The sequence below is a fragment of the Prinia subflava genome, assembly GCF_021018805.1.
Source record: "Prinia subflava isolate CZ2003 ecotype Zambia chromosome W unlocalized genomic scaffold, Cam_Psub_1.2 scaffold_22_NEW, whole genome shotgun sequence".
Lineage (NCBI taxonomy): Eukaryota > Metazoa > Chordata > Aves > Passeriformes > Cisticolidae > Prinia > Prinia subflava.
Genome location: NW_026960606.1, coordinates 2,064,744 through 2,086,054, shown reverse-complemented (window position 1 = coordinate 2,086,054; position 21,311 = coordinate 2,064,744). Strand labels below are relative to the sequence as shown.

Below are 21,311 nucleotides of genomic sequence, written 5' to 3'. Positions count from 1 at the left end.
CACCTCTTCCTGAGAGAATGTAATATTTGTCAAAATGGAGCAGATAGTAATTGTTGGTAGTTGTTTAGACCTATGAACTTTTTAGCTTACTACCTTGTGTATCATAGTCCCTAGACTATCTGCTTATTCAGTTAGCAGTTACACTTGAGTAATATTTTAAGCTTATCTTCATGGTTAGCCAGTTCTGACTCAGTCCATGGCCACAGATAGATGACTAGTTTTTTATATCTTAATCTTGATCTCCTTTAAAACATATTTTGGTACTGATTTGAATAAATATTTTATAGAAATTGTAAGAAAGCCTGATAGTTGTGTGGATTACTTACTAAATATACCAGGATCTCAGTGATATGTGGCATGTTCTTCTATCCCTTACTAAGTTTGAGAAGTTTGCTTGTTTATATTTCTAATTTATTTCTACTAGATATGTCATCCCATGCCACACCAAGGCAGCTCATTTTGATATAGATTGGGGTAAGGAAGATGATTCCAATCTGTTAATAGGTATCTACGAATATGGCTATGGCAGCTGGGAAATGATAAAAATGGATCCTGATCTCAGTTTGACACAGAAGGTATGTCATCTGCAAAATTTCATCAAGGAGGGTTTTTTTAGGTAATAATGTTAATAAGAACAGTTACTTAAAGACTTTATTTTATGATAACTGAAATCCCCCAGAAGTTAGGTCAGTTGAACTCCTTTGTATCCTTTTGGTAAATCATTAAATTTTACGATTTTGTGTATTCAGTTGAAGTATACCTTCTTAGAGTCTGCTATGTTTCTGTATTTCTATGTATTTGTGTCACTTGAAATCTCTCTTCCATCTTTTGCTTCCCTAGTTTAAATGCTCTAGCTGTGTTAATTTGAATTAATACCAGACTTTTGGAAGAAGGGGCAGGCAAATCAGGAAGAGTACAAGGATGTTAGGTCATGTAGAGAGAAAATTAGAAAAGTGAAAGCTCAGCTAGAATTCAGCCTGGCCACTGCTGTGAAAGATAATAAAAAATGTTTTTACCGATACATTAACAACAAAAGGAGGGCCAGGGAGAATCTCTATTTCTTATTGGATGCAGGAGGGAACATTGTCACCAAGGATGAGGAAAAGGCAGAGGTAGTTAATGCCTTCTTTGCCTCAGTCTTACAGTAAGACCAGTTATCCTCAGAACAACTGACCCCCCCTGAGCTGGTAGACAGGGATAAGGACCAGAATAGACCCTCTGCAATCCAGGAGGAGGTAGTTAGTGACCTGCTGAGACACTTAGACACTCACAAGTCTATGGGGCCAGATAGGATTCATCCAAGGGTACTGAGGGAGCTGGTGGAAGAGCTTGCTAAGCTGCTCTTCATAGTTTGTCATCAGTTCTGGCTAACTGGGGAGGTCCCAGATGACTGGAGGTTGACCAATATAATACCCTTCTACAAGAAAGGCTGGAAGGATCATCCGGGAAAGTACAGGCCTGTCAGCCTGACCTCAGTGCCCAGCAAGGTTATGGAACAGATCATCTTGAGTGTGATCACATGGCACATACTGGACAACCAAGGAATCAAGCATAGCCACCATGGGTTTAGGTAATGTAGGTCCTGCCTAACCTGTCTGATCTCCTTTTATGACAAGGGGACCCACCTAGTAGATGAGGAAAAGGCTGTGGATGTTTCTGCTTGGACTTCAGCAAAGCCTTTGATACTGTCTCCCACAGCATTCTCCTCGAAAAACTGTCAGCCCACAGCTTGGACCAGGTACACTCCTTGATGAGTTATGAACTTGCTGGATGGCCATGCCTAGGGATCAGTATTGGGCCCAGTCCTGTTTAATATCTTTATTGATGATATGGCTGAGGGGATTGAGGGCACCCTTAGTAAGTTTGCAGATGACACTAAGTTGAGTAGAAATGTTGATCTGCTAGAGGGTAGGAAGGCTCTGCAGAGGGATTTGAACAGGCTGGATTGATGGGCCAAGACCAATGGTATTCAGTTCAACAAGACCTAGTGCTGGGTCCTGCACTTGGGTCACAACAACCCCCTGCAGCGCTACAGGCTTGGGGAAGAGTGGCTGGAAAGCTGCCCAGCAGAAAAGGCCCTGGGGCTGCTGGTCGACAGCCAGCTGAACGTGAGCCAGGGTGTGCCCAGGTGGCCAAGAAGGCAAATGGCATCCTGGCTTGTGTCAGAAATAGTGTGGGAAGCAGAACCAGAGCAGTGATTTCCCCCCTGTACTGGGCACTGGTAAGGCCACACCTTGAATCCTGTGTTCAGTTTTGGGCCACTCACTTCAAGACAGACATTGAAGTGCTAGAGTGAGTCCAGCGAAGGGCAATGGAGCTGCTGAAGGGTCTAGAGAGTAAGTCATGAGGAGCGGCTGAGGGTACTGGGGTTGTTTAACCTGGAGAATAAGAGGCTCGGGGCAGACCTTATCACTCCTCTACAACTTTCTGAAAGGAGATTGTAGCACAGTGAGGGTCAGCCTCTTTTCCCAGGCAACTCGTGACAGGACAAGAGGACATGGCCTCAAGCTGTGCCGGGGGAGATTATAGTTGGACATCAGGAGAAATTTCTTCATGGAAAGGATTGTTAAACATTGGAATGGACTGCCCAGGGAGGTGTTGGAGTCACTGTCCCTGGAGGTGTGCAAGAAGCAAGAAACGACTGGATATGGCACTTGCCATGGTCTGGTTGACAAGGTGATGATTGGTCAAAGGTTGGACTCTATGATCTCAGAGGTCTTTTCCAACCTAAATAATTCTATGAATTCTGTCATTTTAATCTCGATCTTTTGGAGGGAAATTGGTTTGGGGATTTTGGTTTGGTTTCCCTATCACTGTTTTCTTTGTTTGAAACTGACTTTCATTTGCAACATGAGAATTGCTGTATTTGTCAGATTAGTAGTGCAGTGACTGCTTAGAAGTAGTGAGAAACATTTAGAGAAATGCTAGAGAGAAGCAAACAATGGTACTGCCAACCTGTAGCTTTGGGATTTGAGGAGCCAGGGTTATATATAAATCTGTTAAATGATATCCTGCCCCTACCTTCCATTAATTGCTTGTTTTATGAAACTTTTTTTTTTGGCTTCTACATATCCTGTGGTAATGAGTTAATGCATTTAGAAGCACATGGCAAAACTAGGAGATCTGTGGATGACAGTGGTACGAGAGCTCTGGATTTTTTAGATAAACTATGAGAGTGGAAACAGAAATTTGAGGCTAGTTTCTTGAGTTGACTGTAAATTTTGTGAGAATATTTTCAAGACTACATTAGTTGTGTGTTTGAGGAAAAATAAAATGTTTAAGTTGTCCATTCATTGAAGCGACATATTGGTCAGGTATAGTTGGAGTGGATTGTTTTTTTACCTATTTTTTTTAATTCTACTTTTTCTGTTCCCAGTGCTCCACACTAGCAGCTTCCTAATTTGATAATGTGCACTTATAGTTGATGCTACCATTGCTCTCCTCAGATTTTACCTGATGACCCAGATAAGAAACCACAGGCAAAGCAGTTGCAGACCCGTGCAGATTACCTCATTAAATTACTGAATAAAGACCTTGCAAGAAAAGAAGTGCAAAGACTTACTGGTGCAGTAAGTTAAGCTTAATATTAAGTAGCAAGATAATATACCTGTGGGAATGTCAGTAGATACTTGTTTTATTCTTAGTTCCACTCTTCTTTGTGTCATTTTTCTCTGTATTGGTAATTGTATTATATGAGACTAATTCGAGGAATGTATTGCAAGTTTAATATTGTTTTTTTCTCCCTTATTTGTAAATATTCTCTACTGTTGCATTAGGCTCTGTCTCCAATCCTGAGAAAAGTGGTGGTCATTAGTGGCAATAAATAAATTGAATGTTTTCTTTAACATAAAAACCAAAATCTTTTTCTGAATCTGTGGTACAGACACTTGTCAATTGACATAATAAAGGTGCTAATTTGCATTCAGGGCAATTCAAAGAGGAAGAAAGCAAGAAGTAAGAAGAATAGAGCAACAAAGGCTGCAAAAATTAAAGAAGAAATAAAAAGTGACTCATCACCACCCTCAGAAAAATCTGATGATGATGAGTATAATGAGGTAAACATCATTCATATAAAGACTTGAACATTTTATCTTCTCGAAATGCAATTATAAAATCTAAATATAAAACTAATGTTTCTGACTAATCCATTTTTACTACTGATTATGATTCTTCAGGTAGCAACTTTTGTTCAGGCTCAGGGAAAAAGATCAAGATTGTTTAGAAAGTACTGCATACATAGACAGTGTTTTGAGACATGCAAGTTAATGCTTCTGTGTATGTCAGGGCTTTCATTATCACAGAATGGGTCAGGTTGGAAGGGACCACTGGAGGTCATCTAGTCCAACCTCCCTGCTCAAGCCAGGTCCCCTAGAGTATGTTACTCAGGATTGTTTCTAGATAGTTCTTGAATATTTCCAGAGAAGGAGACTCCACACCCTCTCTGGATAACCTGTTCCACTGCTCAGTCACCCTCACAGTAAAGTTCTTCCTCATGTTCAGGTGGATCTTCCTGTGTTCCAGTTTCTGCCCATTGCCTCTTGTCTTATTGCTTGGCACCACCGAGAAGAGCCTGGCTCCATCCTATGACACCCTCCCTTCAGATAAGGGGATACTGATGAGGTCCCTTCTCAGATCTCTCCCCTCCAGGCTGAAGAGACCCAGCTCCCTCAACTTTTTTTTTCCTTAAGTGAGATGTTCCAGTCCCCTAATAATATTTATAGCCTTCTTCTGGATTCGCTTCAGGAGTTCCATGTTTCTCTCATACTGAGGAGCCCAAAACTGGACACAGCACTCCAGATGTGCCTCACTAGGGCTGAATAGAGGGGCGGGATCACCTCCCATGACCTGCTGGCAATGCTCTTCCTAATGCACCCCAGGATGCTGTTGGCCTTCTTTGCCACAAGGGCACTGCTGGCTCATGGACAGCTTGTTGTCCACCAGGTCTCCCAGGTCCTTTTCCGCAGAGCTGCTTTCCAGCAGGTCACCCCCAGCTTGCACTGGGGCCTGGGGTTATTCTTACCCAGGTACAGGACCCTGCATTTGCCTTTGTTGAATTTCAGAAGGTTCCTCCCTGCCCATCTCTCCAACCTGTCAAGGTCCTTCTGAAGGCCTGCACAGCCCTCTGAGGTATCAGCCACTCCTCCCAGCTTTGTATCATCAGTGAACTTGCTGAGGAGGCATCTACCCCTTCATCTAAGTCATTGATGAACAAGTTAAACAATACTGAGCCCAGCATTGAATCTTGGGGGACACCACTAGTGACAGGCCTCCAACTAGACTGCAACTGATCATAACACTCTGAGACCTGCCTTTCAGCCAGTTCTCAATCCACCTCACTGTCCACTATGATATGAGGATGTCACAGGAGACAGTGTTGAAAGCCTTGCTGAAGTCCAGGTGGGCAATATCCACTCCTCTCATCTATCCAGCCAGTTGTCCCATTGTAGAAGGCAATCAGGTTGGACAAGCATGATTTTCCTTTGGTGAATACATGCTGACTACTCCTAATCATCTTCTTGTCATCCATGGGGATAGACATGGCCTCCAGAGTGAGGTGCTCCATCACCTTTCCAGGGATTGAGTTGAAGCTGAGCGGCCTATAGTTCTCTGGGTTCTCCTTCAAAGATGATTGCAAGTGGCCTAGCAGTGATATTTGCCAGTTCCTTCAGCACACGTGGGTGCATCCCATCAGGACCCATGGACTTGTCGATGTTGACTATTATTCAACAAATATTGTTCTAATAGGCTACTCAACTTTGTTGTTTTTATTACTTCTGATGTGTTCCTTTAGGACTCTGTTTTTGTTGGTTCATTTATTTAAATTTATCACACAGCAGAAATCACTAGAGAGAAGAAAAAAAACCCAATAGATTTTTAGGGGCCATGTTGCACCTAATTTTGTGACTTTGAAGGTAGCTGAAAAACCACTAGATTCTTCAGAACATCTCTGAAAAAGCAAAAGTTGGAACTCTGTTCCCTTCTCCTGTGACTGACTGTGACTGTTTAATTTGGGGTCACATAAAAGTTACTGGAACAAAATTAACCAGAACAGAAGTCTTTTATTATCACCATGCCCCAAAAAATCAGCTCAGTCTTGTGATGTCTACTTCCTTACTGCTTTTAGCTCTTTGCAGCTTAACTACTTTTTACAGGGGCAAATTTCTTTGGTAATACAAAAATTAAAAGGATTTAATCTCTCACACATGCCCATTACCCCTGCCCAATCAATTCTTGTTTTGCGTCACATCAAGGAAATGAGTAAGCAGTCCTCATCTTGTTTTGCAACTGCATCCAGCTCCATTTGATAGGTGTTAAACCTAAGAAAAGAAATCACACACAAAAAAAAGTACATTTTAATCTGATGGTTGCAAAACTTGTATAGTTAGAAACTCCATTTGATATGACATATATGCTTGTGTCTTTCAGGACAAGATTGTTTCAGTGAAATGTCCACATAAAAAAATAAAAGCAGAAGAAAATGAAGAAAAGCCTGAGCCAGATATTGGTATAAAGATGGAAGCTCTAGAAAAAAGAGAGACAAGAGAAAAAGAAAATAAGAGGCATTTAAAAAGAGAGAAAAAAGAAAAAGAAGATAAGAAAGAATTAAAAAATATTAAAGAAAAGAGAGAAAACAAACTAAAAGAATCCATGCAGAAAGAAAAAGAAGTAAAGGAAGAAAAGGTAACTAGGTTTCTTTTCTTATATAGCACTAGAAAAGGCCACCAGGTTTTTGTGGATGATTTTGAGTTGAAAAGATATTTTGGATCATTATCATTTCATTGAAATCTTTTGCATCATGTGAAGTTTTAGTTTTGCCACTTGTAAGTACAAGGACAGGCAAAAAAAAAGGGAAATTACCTTTTTAAAGATCTATAGCTTAGTGGGACTGAGTGCAAGTGGTGCAAGAAACTTGTCCATTCTCCTTCTCCATCCCTCAGAGAGAGAAAATAAAAGGTACTATCACCGCATGACAGATTTTTTTTTCTTTTTGTTATTATTGAATACAATGCAGTGATTGCCTAATTACAGCATCATTTCAGCCCAAAAATAAGGTTTGCTTATCAGATAAATTTTGATGTTTTGTTCTTAGGCAAATGAACTCAAATCTGAAAATAAAGAAAAAAATAAAAAAGTTTCATTGTTGGATATTCCAGTTCATATTACTGCAACTAGTGAAACAGTTCCAATATCAGAAGAATCTGAAGAACTGGATCAGAGGACATTTGGTGTGGTAAGTCCTTTGTTGATAACTTGGTGTTTACACTTGATATTCTAAATGAACACAATTTCTGATGTTTTTTGATTCTGCTATTAGGTGTTATAATACAGATATCTATTGCCAGTAAAATCTTAGATCAGTGAAGGCTTATCGACACTATACTAAATTCAGTTTTGTTTTTAGGTCAGCAGTTTTATTGCATTTATGCAGTATAGTGAAGAGTATTTGTCTAGTCTGTGTGCTGGATAATTTTAAAATACAGACTGTAAAGATCCATCCTCAAGAATAATTCATGGATACTGCTTCTTAAAGGACAGAAATTAATGAATTTTAATGCAACTGCTGTAGTCTCTGACTTGGCCTTATTAAATACCCCTTTGTTCTTTGTAAGCTAACAAGAGAAAGTTGCTCTTGAAGTATTACAGTCTTCCTGCATTAGACAGAGGAAGGAACAAATCCTAAAGTCCTTAGAAATACCTTGATGGAGTAATATCTCTGATACCAAAAGAATTTCAGTTATATCACTACTTTTGATCACAACAGCAAAAAATATTGGAAGAACAAAAGGGAGGTAAGTAACATTTTATAGGTTGATTGGGGACTTTAGGAGGATGCTAAGAATTTACTTTGAGCAGCTACTTTTCTGCTGTAAAAGTTCTATCACTCCACTTTCAACAGTTGTCTGTTTCTGCTAGACAGGTTTACTGGGTCTACTGTGGTGCTGGCTGTAACAAGCAAATGATCTTGTTTTCTTGTCAGTATGGTACTGACTAGTTTACCTGTGTAGGGATTGTTGTTTTGCATTTTGTTTTTTTATGTAAATGATGTTATAAGTGACTCATCTATAATTTCCAGGATATCTTGTGAGTGGCTAGGTGACTGAAAATCACACAGTTCCCATGTACAACTGTGCTCCTCTGTTGACCTCTACACTTAACTTAAGCAGTGTACTTTGAAAACTGTCTTTTTAAAGGTTGCTTGAGCTGTGGTTAGTGCAATAGGTAATGTAGCTGCTTAACTACTTAATGGCGTGATCTGGTAATGGAAGAGCTTCACTGATTTTTGAGTTGTCCCCAGATGTTGACACAGTGATGGTGCTGTTCTCCAAAATTGTGGGAGTTGAGGACCTCTGGACTACCAACCAATATGATTGAGTAGAAGCCGTTTCTTGTTTACATTAAGCTACCTTTATACATTCTAAAAGTACTGTTCACACAATCACGCATTACTTGATTGGTGCTTCTGTCTTGTCCACACGTTCAGCATGCACCTCTCAGGAAATATGATTGGTTACAGTTCAGTGCTTTTTGGGCCTCCTTTATCTTGTTCTTGTAGTCTTGGTATTCTTGTTTCTCAGCTTCTTCTTTCTTAATTTAGCATTGTTTCTGTCTCAGTAACCTTGACAAATTCCTGAGAGTTCTGATAAGAATAACTAAAGATGGTTTGGCTGGGGCATACTGTGATCTAAGTTGTTCAAATACATTGCAACAATTCCCCCTTCTTGCACCAGCCCAATCCTCTTCACTGCATTTTCTACCAAGCGAGTCACCAATCTTATTATGCATGGAATAATAGAAAGCAATGAAATAATGACTAATAGTAATAACAGAGCTCCCTTTGTGCTATCTTTCAGCCATCCAGTTATTCCCCGTCCCTCAAACCATTCATCCATACCCCAGTCATTAACAGTCAATTTCTTCATGTTATCTTGTAGTTGTTTGAGTTTCCTGTGAATGGATGCAGAATGGTCAGAGAGGTTCTGTTTTGGTTTGAAAGACAGATATCTGCTAGGAAGGGGGCAGGACCTCTCTAGAGGTGGAGCAAATCCCCTCCCTCCAAACTATTCTAATTGAAAAAAAATTAAAGGAGCTTTCAGACAGAGGTATGGGGATAGGAATAACAGTTCTTTACTAGTATATATGACAAAACAACAAACAAACAACAACTACAGCATCAATAATAAACAGAACCAAGAACCTTGAGGGCTTTTCACAGAAAGCCCGAAACAGTTTTAAAGGAGTATCTCCGAGACGGTAGAGTTGGCGACAAAGTATCTCTATAAGCAAAGTAGCAGGGGTAGCACATGGTTTATTGTGAGGGCCTTGCTTGTAGCTGCTAGGCACAGCTAAAGCAGGACAGGAGAGCAGGAACAGCGAACCGAATGCGAGGTCCTGAATACCGTACATTAAATATCTTTCCAAGTTGAATAGTATGAGTTGGACTAACCAATCTAATACAAGATAACAACACACACAGCCAATAGAAATGTCCCATTACCTAAGGCAAGCAGAAGGGGATTGTTTAATCAAACGATCTGGCCCTCAGCTTAGCACATCGTTGTTCACAAGCTGATGGCCCTGTACCCTACACCCTAAATCTCAAAGCATGCTTTCATTTCTCTCTCGCTTGTTGAACTCAGACTCCCAGAATCTAAACCACCATATTTGCAAGGTCTTTCTATTTCATCTTTCCCAACACAGTTTGATCTTGATGCTCCTGCGGAACTCCGAGAGGCCGAGCTGGAAGGGAGGAAAGTCCCGGGCCGGTGGATGAGATGAGGAGCTGTGCGCTGGCAGCTGGAGCAGCAGGGGTGTCCCGGCAGGGCTGGGCAGTGCAGGGCTACAGAGCAGCAGGGGAACCCCAAAGCTCCGAAGATGCAGCAGCGGTGGGGGGAGGCTGGAGAAAGCGAGCTCAGGATTCCCGGGAACAGGAGCAGACGACGATAGATTTCCCAGGACGAGACAGAGGCAGAGTGAGGGCTGCGAACTCCTCCTGTAGCAGGGGGCAGCCCGACCGTCCTCCTCAGCGCTGAGAGCAAGAGTGAGCTCCCCTCCCCCAGATCTGTCTTTTTGCCTTTCCCAAAGCTCATCATCTCTCCCCTCTGAGGGACACTCCCAGGGACTCAAAAACAATAGGTGTAGCCTTGTGCTGCCATGTCCCTCAAGTACTCCCTTTTGTTCTGACTAAGTAGTCATCAAGACCTCTTGGAAACTTATGGGAAAAAATTCTGTGAGAAGAAAAAAACAAATCTAACCCCCAACAGGTTCATACAACACATTCCTTCAGAATCCTCACACTCGTGCCCATGTGATAATAGCCAAACTCTACAGCAGTTCTGTTTTGCAGTGTGCTGTGTCTAATACTATCTACATCACTGAGCATCTGATTTAAAATAGCTGACATTATATTTAATTGCTTTGCTGTCCAACATGCCAACTTATTACACGTAGCTAAAGCTTGAGCAGCAGCAACACTTGTAGTAAGGAATGATGCTATTATTTGTGCTGAAGTGCCCCAAAACTCTACGTGATTGTCACAATCAGATCCTAAGCTTGTGATTGCTCTTTTAGTTCTCTTGCTACGTCCCACTCTCCAAATTGTCTGATTCAGCATCTCGCGCATGCTAGGGGCAAACACAGTTAGTTTCTCTAAGTAACAAGGCCCACCAAATGAATTACTTGGAATTGCAGGCTATGCCTTATCTCCACAGATTAAAAAGACACCTGGTGGAAGCATTTTTCCAGTCGCATTTTCACCAGCACTTCTAGGATAAGTCCAATTGTAGCAATATTTAGTCACGTTCTGATTGTTAAAACAATTTGCATCTTATTAAGGCTATTACCGGTTATCTATTAAATACGGGACATGATACATAAAAAACCAATTACAATCAACAAAACTTATTAAATCTAATCATGTCACTGACATAGGGTCTCACAGCATGAGAAAAATAAAAATAATGTCTAATGTCTCTATGGGAAATTGAGATAAATGACCATTGTTTTAAAGTCCAAATAGTTGAAACTCAGGAGAAGGTCCATTAGCTGAAAATGTTGATTTTTGACATCACTGAATGTCTTTTTTGGGAGCCTAGAACAGGGAATAGCTGAAGAAGGTTAGTAGGAACACTATACCATGGTGATGACAAACGCCTTTTGTTGACAAGTTACCTCTGTCAGTCTCCGGACACAGCCATGCTCTGGCAGTCCTAATTTTGCTCCTCTTCTGATTATGAAGGCTGTACCATAATTTCTCTTTTCACCGGTCTTCACTCTTTGGAGGCAATCGGTGTCTGATCAAATTTGAATGGGTGACTGCTTTGAACCTGTGATGATAAAATTCAGGCATATCTACTCCTTAAGTTAATGAATTAATTGGGCTTTGTCGTTGTCCTTCAATTGAAATTTAAATTAGATAACCCTTTTTCAAATTTTCAATATAAATATTGCATTACTCAAAGTTATTTGTTGTCTAAAATTCTAATGTGCATATTGCATTATTTGAACATTCTTAAGGCACTAAATTCCCCCCCTTTTTTTTTTTAAATAAGATATATATCTTTTAGGACAAAACATTTAAGCAAAGTAATACGTGTAATGAACCAAAATTATGGTAATCAAGAAATCAGTCAGATAATCAACACAATCAAAAACCCTAATAACACATGTGAAATTAAATAATTATTAAATATTAAACACTGTACCATCACCCCAGAGTCTTGCAACAACTGAGAAACCTCAAATCAGTGGTGATTTGGACAATCATTCTCCAGATAATGATTCTCCAAGCTCACTCCAAAAATAGGTCCAGCTGTCATATTCATAGGGTTAAATTGCCAAGTCGAAGTTATTGGCGATTGATGAGAGACGGGAAGACTGATTCGGGGATCAGAATTCCATTTTACTCAGGTTTCCCAAAAGCTTATATACTATTTCAAACAGGTTAATAATTTCTACTACAATAATCAGGTTAAAAATCACACAGAAAACTCATGCATTTTACAACAATTCTTTGCTTGCAGAAGTTGATTGAATCTTCTCTCTTCCCGCAAGCAGGTTTAATCCCATCTCCTGTAATTTTCACAGTTCTGTTTGTTCCTGACATGGCATCTTGGTTATCAAACCAGCTATGCTAATCAAGGCTGTTTGACTCTCTGTCTTGTGTATTCCCAGATCTCCCCCTTCTGTATTAACCAAGAACACCCCCTTGATGGCTTTATTAATTAATCTCTGCACACACTGAAGCAAGCAAGGTATCATAACTAATACAATTATTATTAAAATCATTACATGCATTCCTAGCCTAAGAAAATCTTTTAGCCAAGGTGTCAAACCCCAGCCACTAAACAGGTTATCTAGCCAAGATCCAGATTCTACTTTTAGTTTGAACACACTGTCTTTTAGCTGCTGAATGCTTTTATGGATGGATTCTGAGTGATCAGAAAGATGCATACAACACATTCCGTCGAAATCTTCACATCCATGGCCTTGAGCAAGGAGGATGAAGTCGATGGCAGCATGGTTTTGAAGGGTTTCATGCCTTATACTGTCAACATCTGTTAATAAATTTGATAAAGTTGAGCTGGTGGCATTCATCTGCTGCCGAGGTCGTTGTACGGGTATAGAGTCTCTATAAGGTCTTACAACATCTTAGTATCTAAGCAGAGTGGTTTATTTACAAAGCATGTATCTGAAGGTGCGCGAGTTCTAAGAGCGGTCTTACAATACAATCAATTATAAACCTAAGCAAACCAAGTCTAAACAAGACAATAACCAAAGCACACAAAACTCTAATGAAACAGCAAACAAAGCATAGAATTCCTAACAAGCAAAACTCTAGTAAGACTATAAGCAAGCATAAATCTGACATTACAGCCTCTAGGTAAATCAGCCTCCCATCTGACCCCAAGCAGGATTTTCCAACCGTGGGGTCACAATAACAGAAAGGGAACACAAGATCACAGATCCCAGACAGGGGTCCCGGCCGCGGGGATCACAGTGGCAATGGGGGGGTCCCGAACCCGGCAGAGTTCCCGAACACAGGGCCGCAGGGACAAGGAGGGGTCCCAGGGTCCCAAACCCTTGCAGTTCCCAGTTGCAGAGACAGGAACCCTCACAGACTCCCCAGCAGCCCCGAACAGAGTCCCGGGGCAAACGCCGCAGGGGGAAAGGGAAGGGACGGGATCGCAAGAGCAAGGAGGGGTCCCAGGGTCCCGAACCCTCACAGGGGAAGGGACAGGACCCCAGGGCCCAGATCCCAGGCAACAATAGATGGTACCTTTAGAATCCCATCCGGCTCCCTAGCAAGGCTCCTTCCTCAGGCTGCAGGAGGTGGAGGTTGGATCGATAGATCGGATTGATCAATCAATCCAATCACTGACTGACACAGAGGCTTTTTATCCCAAATTGCAAAATGCATATTCATATTTTTTATCTACACACTAACTAATCTAGGTACAATTCTAAAGTCCGTAAAACTACGAAAAACAGCGTCAAAACCTGCGCACATAGCATATCTATTAACGTAAAACTCTATCTTACTAGCATGAGGTTCTACCTTGTTGTACATAAAATTCATACTAAAAATTATAAACAGTACTCTATTTTTGTTGTGTCTATACTCTATCACTAGGCCTAAAGCTCTGTCCTTGTACACTAACAACTAGGACTTAGGGCATGTAAAACTTAAAGCTGAGGGTTAGATTTCTACTTTATGCATTTAAAGCTTTTATATATTCTAATTTTTCTAAAGGTTTTAATTCTATCTCTGTACTTCTCACTCTCTGCGGAGGATCCATGGAAACATGGACTCCAACAGTCTGCTTCGCTAGCCAGCAGGCTATCTTATTTAATTGACTTAAGGCCTTTTTTGCAGCCAGTCCTGGGAAAAGCGAAGAAGCCCAATTCATCTGGGTCACAGACCACAAAGACAAGTCATCATGGCAGTATTCATCAAATGCATGCAAAGTGCGCCTTATTCTGCGGGGATATTTGTGCTGTAAAATCATGGACCTATTAGGTGTTAGCACAGTCAGTCGTCCCAAACTACAGGGACCTCCCTTTATGTGTGAAGGGATAGTAGCCCAGGCCCAATCCCCACAAACCAGAAACATTCCTGATGGCAGCCACAGTGGGGCGTTACTGGATTTAGAAGGGCTGCCAGAAGTGTAATTGCACCAAGAGGTCTGATTCTTAAATGCAGGATGATAGGGAGAAACATCCCAGGCTTTTGACTGATTTTTTCCTGTGTAATCAAAATTAACACAAAAATCCATTTTTACAGAACCCAGGAGTTCTAATTCTTGTGGCTCCAAGGGTGTTATAGGAAGGTAAGGAGTCCACTGATCCCATGGATCAATGGGGTTTGAGCTCTGTACAATGCTTTTGGTAGTTTCTGGTATTGGCCAGCCATCTAATGGCAAACTGACTAAACAGGTTGAAAATGGATTTTCTGGGGATGTGGTGGCCAGGCATAAGGTATCTTGTTTGGTTGCATTAGCCAGAGTTATCCAAACATTTGTTTTGGGTTGATCAACAGGCCAGGCTGTGCTACAGAAGGCAAGCAGTGCTAATAAGTATAGCATTCGATTTAACTCCATGGTGCCTTTGTTTGTTTGTTTAGAACCATGTTGTGGTAAAAAGAAAAAAACTTTTTTAGCTTATCCCCTTTTGGTCCTCATTCAAGGACTATCCTTTTTGGTGGTCAGTTATAACTAAAAATTCAATGGCTCTATACCTGTTTTACATTACACTTTTGCCAAAAAGGGCTCTGTGATATCACCAATTCCCACACCCTTTACACAGACATCAAACCCAAAAGTTTGCAGTTTCCTTTCTAGGTAGAACAAAGGATGTCATCAACTGCAGTCCGAGTGGGGCTCCTCCTCCTCCTCCTCTCCCAGGGGCTTGGTGGCGGTGGCGTCCTGGCCTCCGTCAGCTGTCGGTAGAGGTTCCCGGAATGGCTTCATGTTTTTTGCCAGAATCCAGCGAGGTCCTTTTTCTGAGGAGATACAAGCATAGCCCCTTCCCCAGGTGATCAAAGGGTAAGGGCCAAGGATTTTACCCATTTCTGGGTCACGGATTAGTACTGGTGGTTTCTCCTTGCAGGAAATAGATGTGGATGATGTAAAATGCCTAGTCATAGGGGGATTTAAGTCTGTCATGGAACAATTCAAGAAACTAAAAACACACAGGGCTTTGCGTAATCTTTCAGCAGGAGTGTCCCCGGCTCCCCCCTTTTGTTGTAACAGAAGACGTTTGAGAGAGCCATGGGCGCGTTCTATAATTGATTGTCCTGTGGGTGAGTGGTGTATGCCTCTTTTGTGGGTGATACCCCATAAGGAGAAGTTTGCAACTCTACGGGAAATGTGTGCGGGTCCATTATCTGTCTTAATCTGTTGCGGAATTCCTAAGGTGGCAAAGGCAGCAGCGAAATGACGGCAGGCGTCTTTCCCTGTCTCTCCCGTGTGAGCTGAGGCAAACAGAGCACCTGAAAAGATATCAATAGAAGCATGCACAAATTTCAAGCGGCTGAATTCAGGAATGTGTGTCACATCTGTCTGCCAAATTTGCAGGCTCTGTAGACCTCTCGGGTTGACCCCTGTGTTCACATTAGGAAGGGAGCAACGCTGACAATCAGGGCATATAGAAATGATATTAGAGGCTTGTGCTGGAGTTAATCCGAAAAGTCTTACCAAAGCCCCAGCATTTTGATGGAAAAAGGAATGACTCAGTTTAGCTTGTTCTATTTTGTTAGGCAAAACATGCTGCACTGATAAGGTTAACAAGTCTGCCTGGGCATTACCTTCAGTGAGAAAGCTGGGTAGATTGGAATGTGACCTGATATGCATCACAAAGTAAGGAGCCGTCCTTTGGTCTAACAGGGAGACCAGCAGTTTTAACCAGGAAAAAAGAATGTCATTTTTAACATTTTTCAAAACAGAATTCTCTGCTCTCTGTACAATACCTGAAACATATGAGGAGTCAGTAATCAGATTAAAAGGTGTGCTGAATTTCTGAAACACTCTGACCACGGCAGCTAACTCCACTATTTGTGGAGACCCTTCAACAACAGCAATATCAGATTGCCAAGTTCCAGCTTCAGGGTCCCTTCATACAATCACGGATTTATGGGTTTTCCCAGACCCATTTGTGAATATTGTCATAGCTTGCAAAGGAGTCTCACTTCTCTTTGGCTTGGGGATTAAATTAAAAGATGAACTTAATAATTTGTGTTTAGGCAGATGGATAGATATCTGCCCTGGGTAATGTGCGAAAGCAATTTGCAATTTTTCAGACATCTGTGGCAACCAATTCAAATAAAACATTGTGAGAGGTAGATAGATACGATCAAAATCTTTCCCAGTCAAAGAGGTCAGTCTTTGACGAGCCTTGACAATCAACATGGCCATAAGTTCATCTTGCATGGAAATAGTCTTGGGCATATTGTTAGGCAAAAAGACCCATTCGATAATTAGCAGAGGGTCTGGTTTTTCTGAGTCCCTCTCAAATATTAAGGCATAAGGCTGTTTGTTAGGATTCAGAATGATTAGCCACAACGGCAGTTCTGGAGCCCACCTGGCTGATTGCCTCTGAGAGATAGCATCAGCTACCTTTTGAATTGCAATTTGTGCTTCTTTGTTTAAACATCTGGGTGATAAGAGGTTGGACTCTCCTCCCAGGAGGGCAAACAATGGCTCTAAATCTGCATTTGAAATCCCAAGCAAGGGACGGACCCAATTTATTGTTCCCAGCAATTTTTGAGCATCATGTAAAGTTTTGATTTCAGTTGAAATTTGCAAGGGTTGTGCAGAAATAGAATGCATGCCTATTTGCCAGCCCAAATATTTCCAGGGAGATGTCTTTTGAACTAAAAATCAAACTGGTTATCTTTGTCAAAAGCATGTAAGTTTAACAGGCTATATCTGAGCACTAGAAACAATTCTCAGTAAATATCATGATAGTCAGGAAATCATCATATATCCTTATTCTCAGTGGCAGTAAGCCACTGTGCTCTAATTGTTCAGGTACATCAAACTTATATATACACATTAATCGTTGAATTTGTGCATTATTTCTGATGCATCTTGATGGATCACATTGACAGCAAATACCTCGTCTTTTATGAGATGCACAGTACTACAGTATTTCACATTCAACACATTTGCATTCAACCTAGGTTTGATGACAAACTAGACAAGAGAAGGAGAGAAGCAGTTCTGCATTAAGTTCTCACTCAAAAGCTGTAACTATTTGTTTAGAGTTCATCAAGAACAATTTAAAAGACTGAAAACGTAAAAGAGCTTTCTGCAGTCTTCTCAGCAGGGGTGCCATCCTCAGCTCCCCCTTTCCTGTTAAGAACTTAAGAGACATTAATTTACCAAACTTTTTTTTTTTTTTTTTAAGGTTAGTTTTAAAGTTGCCCGCTTTAATGACCTTTATACAAAATTTGACTGCATAAAAATTCCCCACTGAGATAGAACATCTGCCCCCCCCCAAAACTAGCTGCGCAGACAGCACAAAAGGACTGACAGTAGCTACTTTCCCCTCAGGCCCTGTGATGTGTACCAGGTGTTTGCTTTGATAGCTTTGACTGTTTCCACCCACCCCTGAGAGGACCTGGGAAGAGTCCATAGATTTCCTGTAGGGAGACAAAAACTGAGCAATTAGACAACATTACTGCACTTCTTGGGGTGGCTGCACATAGGTTGGAGATGGTCTGGCGGGCAGGGCCTGCGCTGGCTGGAAGCTGAAGGTTGGTTCTGGTTACTGTGTCAGCTGCTGAAGGCTGAGGCCTGGTAGACCGGGGGCTAGAGTAAGTGAGTCCGACCAATATGGGGATTAAGCACGTACTCCGGTTTATTTCCCGAGATGGCGGGTTATATACAGAGAGAGTCGTTTACATTTAGCAGGTGCACTCTGATAGGCAGTGGACATACAGAAGTATGTAAGCTATTGCAGTTTAAGGTAGCCACCGTGTCTTCCCAGTAACTGTTCTATGCTATTAGCACCCCTACCTTAACACATTCCCAGTAACAGATAACCTTATCTGGTACTACGTATGCTGGACGTACTAGGCCCAGGCCTGAGGCCTGGTCTGAGGCCCAGTTTGAGATAGCTCTACCTTAGGATATAAGTCATCCTGCTCCTGCTACAAGCTGCTTCGTCCGCTGTAGGATTTGTGTCTGCACTAGTTCATGTCCCGTGCTGTGAAATGCTTCTCTGTAAAAGCTGGCCATTTGGTGAAGCTTGAAGAGGCATTGATTAGCGAAATAAAGGCAAAGTTTCTGTCTTTAAGGGCTTTCTTTTTTATCTCTAACCAGTTGTTATGCATATTTGAAGGGAATAAGTCCGGATCATTTTCGGGGTCGGGATCGAAAGGCTCCCCATCACTGCTAAAGTCAGAGTCCCCATAAGCGGTTAGTGTTCGGCGGCTCAGGGGTCACTGGTGGGATCCCGGTGGGGGTGCAGCTGGCGGCTGGGCTTTATCTCTGGCGTTCGTCAGGGAGGGGGTGTGGACGGGGGACAGGGAGCGGGACCTGGGCAGGTGTCATGGGTTAGCACTGGCCAGATGTTAATGCACCCATGAGTGTATGTTTTTCTTAATGAGCTACTGTGAGATGTGGTCAAGAACAGAGCAGAGCAGGCCCAAAACTTGAACACAGAGAACAAAACTTTATTACATTACATAAAAACAGAAATAGAAAGGAAAACTCTAAACACACAGAAAAACAGAAATGAAAACTTCCCAGAACATTTCTTCTCCTCCCCCAGTTTCCACCCCCTACACGTTACCCTCCATAGACCAAAACCTTGGGTTTTAAATCAAACAATCACCACTCAAAAAAACCTAATCTTCAATTCAGCAAGGGAGAGAGGAGTCTCTCTCGCACCACAGACTGTTCCTCAGAAAACACAGATCCACCCTTTATGTGTTTCTGTGGCACCTGTGGCACCGCCCGGAGAAGTCTGCCAGGGTGACACTCTCTTTTCCATGTCCAGTGCTCTCACCACTGTCTATGGGCCAAAGCTGCATACAGGGCTCTTTTAAGGATGCTTGCATGCCGAGCTCTCCCCATTTTTCCTCTGGGGCCAAGGGTTCCAAGAACAGATCTTCCCTGAGGGCAGAGGTCGCCACCACACCCTCCCCCTCTCTTCTCTGTTCGCTCCACTCTTAAAGTGCCAGTCACTGTAGCAAAAGCAGAGGCAGCTGCATCTACCCAAATGCAGTTTATGTTCAAAAGAGACTTGAGTTCAGTCTATGGCTAACATTATGCAAGAAAAGTCCAGCTTAAAAGCCAGTCCTCTTCAATCTCTGCCCATCTAGGGTTCTTTTCAATCGTGCTTTATCATCTCAGTCCCAGGCTATTTTCTCTTTCTCTTCTGAAACCACCAGCCATGAGAATCAATGTCTGGGAAAAAGTTTCCTTCTGCCAAGAAAGGGTTAACAGTTCCTGGCTCCTGGCAGGGTCCCGGACTCGGCACCTCTTTACACAGCCGGAACTTCTCCTCTCCCCTCCCCCTGCTCTTTCTTCGCTGCTGGCTGCTGCCAATGTTCAAAACTCTGAAGCAGCAGTCTCTCTCCTTGGGGGAGGGGAAGGCACCTCCAAAGTTCTCCACCTCTCCATCCTGGATGGAGCTGGACCAGCTCCAGTCCCATTCTCTCTCTTTCTCCCCTCCTGGGTCCCCGGGCCTACCTCAGCCTGGGCACATGGCCCCCCTCCCCCACCCAGCCTGGGTAGGGGAGGAGGGAAAAGATGCTCCTCTCCTGAAAGCGGAGCCAGAAAAGAGGAAGTCCCTCTGGGAGGCCTCGCTTTTAATCCCTTGTGTCCTCGTAGGCATGTCCAAACCTCCCAGTGGCTCCTCCAAATGCCAGCATAAAACCTGACCACTGATTGGTTTGCCCACAGCCTCTTGAAAAACTCACTTCCCCTCAAACCAAGACAGCAGGTTTTGTTCTAGCACGGCCTCCGGGGCCGTCTCCGCGGTGATATCACAGTCTGCCTCGCTCCCCCCCTCTTTTTAATCGCTTCCATGACCACCCTCCAGGCAGGAAGCAGGCGTAGCTCTGGCTCGTGGCCAGGCAGCGTAGCCAGGTCGTAGAGCTTTACGCCGACCTTGTCCCAGTAGCGGAGAGTAAAAACAGAGGAAGGGGCGGTATCGGGGAACATGCGTGACACCCATCGTAGGAGCGACTTAAGGTCATGCTTAAGGATGGGGGATCCATGCTTGCTCAGCAAGCGTTGCGTGGTTTTGTTAACGTCTCTCTCGTTGGACACGACCTGTCCCATACCTTGAGTTCCCCTGGCTCACCTGTCACGTCCGGCGTACAGATGATTGCAGGCCCAAATGCAGTTCTTTCACCGTCACGATCAGTTCCAGGGGCGTTGCCAATTGCCAGCAGATAGCTGGTTCTTCTCCGGTCATACGGAGCACCAATTATTGGCGATTGATGAGAGATGGGAAGACTGATTCGGGGATCAGAATTCCATTTTACTCAGGTTTCCCAAAAGCTTATATACTATTTCAAACAGGTTAATAATTTCTACTACAATAATCAGGTTAAAAATCACACAGAAAACTCATGCATTTTACAACAATTCTTTGCTTGCAGAAGTTGATTGAATCTTCTCTCTTCCCATAAGCAGGTGTAATCCCATCTCCTGTAATTTTCACAGTTCTGTTTGTTCCTGCCATGGCATCTTGGTTATCAAACCAGCTATGCTAATCAAGGCTGTTTGACTCTCTGTCTTGTGTATTCCCAGAGAAGTGACTCAAGTATTGTTTTGATGCAGAAAACACCTGGGTCTGTTGGCAAATTTCTCATCCACATAGAGTTAAGGCCTAGACACTGCCTGAGCTCTAACTGGAAGAGAATTCCCTAGACATATTTTAAAACAAGGCTCTTAAGAATCTTGGGGTGAAAGACTAATTGAACCGTCTAATAGCTGGTCTCCTCCAAAATTCCCTCAGGACAGGTATGCTTTAAACACAGCAAACTGTTGGAGTACTTCTGTAACAAGAACTGGGACTGCATCACAATACCATCAGTTCAGAGGAGGCTTTCGATGAAGCTCAGATATCATTTCCTGGAACTCTGAAAAATACTTAAAAGTCATGAAACAGCACTGGGTCAAACCACCGAGCCAGTGCAGAGACTAGCTAGAGATGTAGCCTGGTCTAAGAGATACATAAGCAGCTCGAGAACAAAAAAAGATCCTGGAACAACATGTGTCTTGTAGATAATTACACACAAAGAGATGGTAAAGTACATGAAAAGCCAGCTATAAAACAATAATATCAACTTATAAATA

The 21,311-nt window shown here is 42.5% G+C and overlaps 1 protein-coding gene across 3 annotated transcripts in view; it reads left to right on the top strand.

Annotated features, from left to right (window-relative positions):
- LOC134564904 (chromodomain-helicase-DNA-binding protein 1-like) overlaps positions 1-21,311 on the top strand; it is a 129,512-nt gene that overhangs the window by 95,320 nt on the left and 12,881 nt on the right. For all 3 annotated transcript variants that reach the window (XM_063424190.1, XM_063424188.1, XM_063424189.1), the window contains 5 exons: positions 425-575; positions 3,447-3,569; positions 3,927-4,055; positions 6,427-6,681; positions 7,091-7,231. In XM_063424190.1, the coding sequence (XP_063280260.1) occupies positions 425-575; positions 3,447-3,569; positions 3,927-4,055; positions 6,427-6,681; positions 7,091-7,231 (799 nt within the window). The remainder of the gene's footprint in view (positions 1-424; positions 576-3,446; positions 3,570-3,926; positions 4,056-6,426; positions 6,682-7,090; positions 7,232-21,311) is intronic.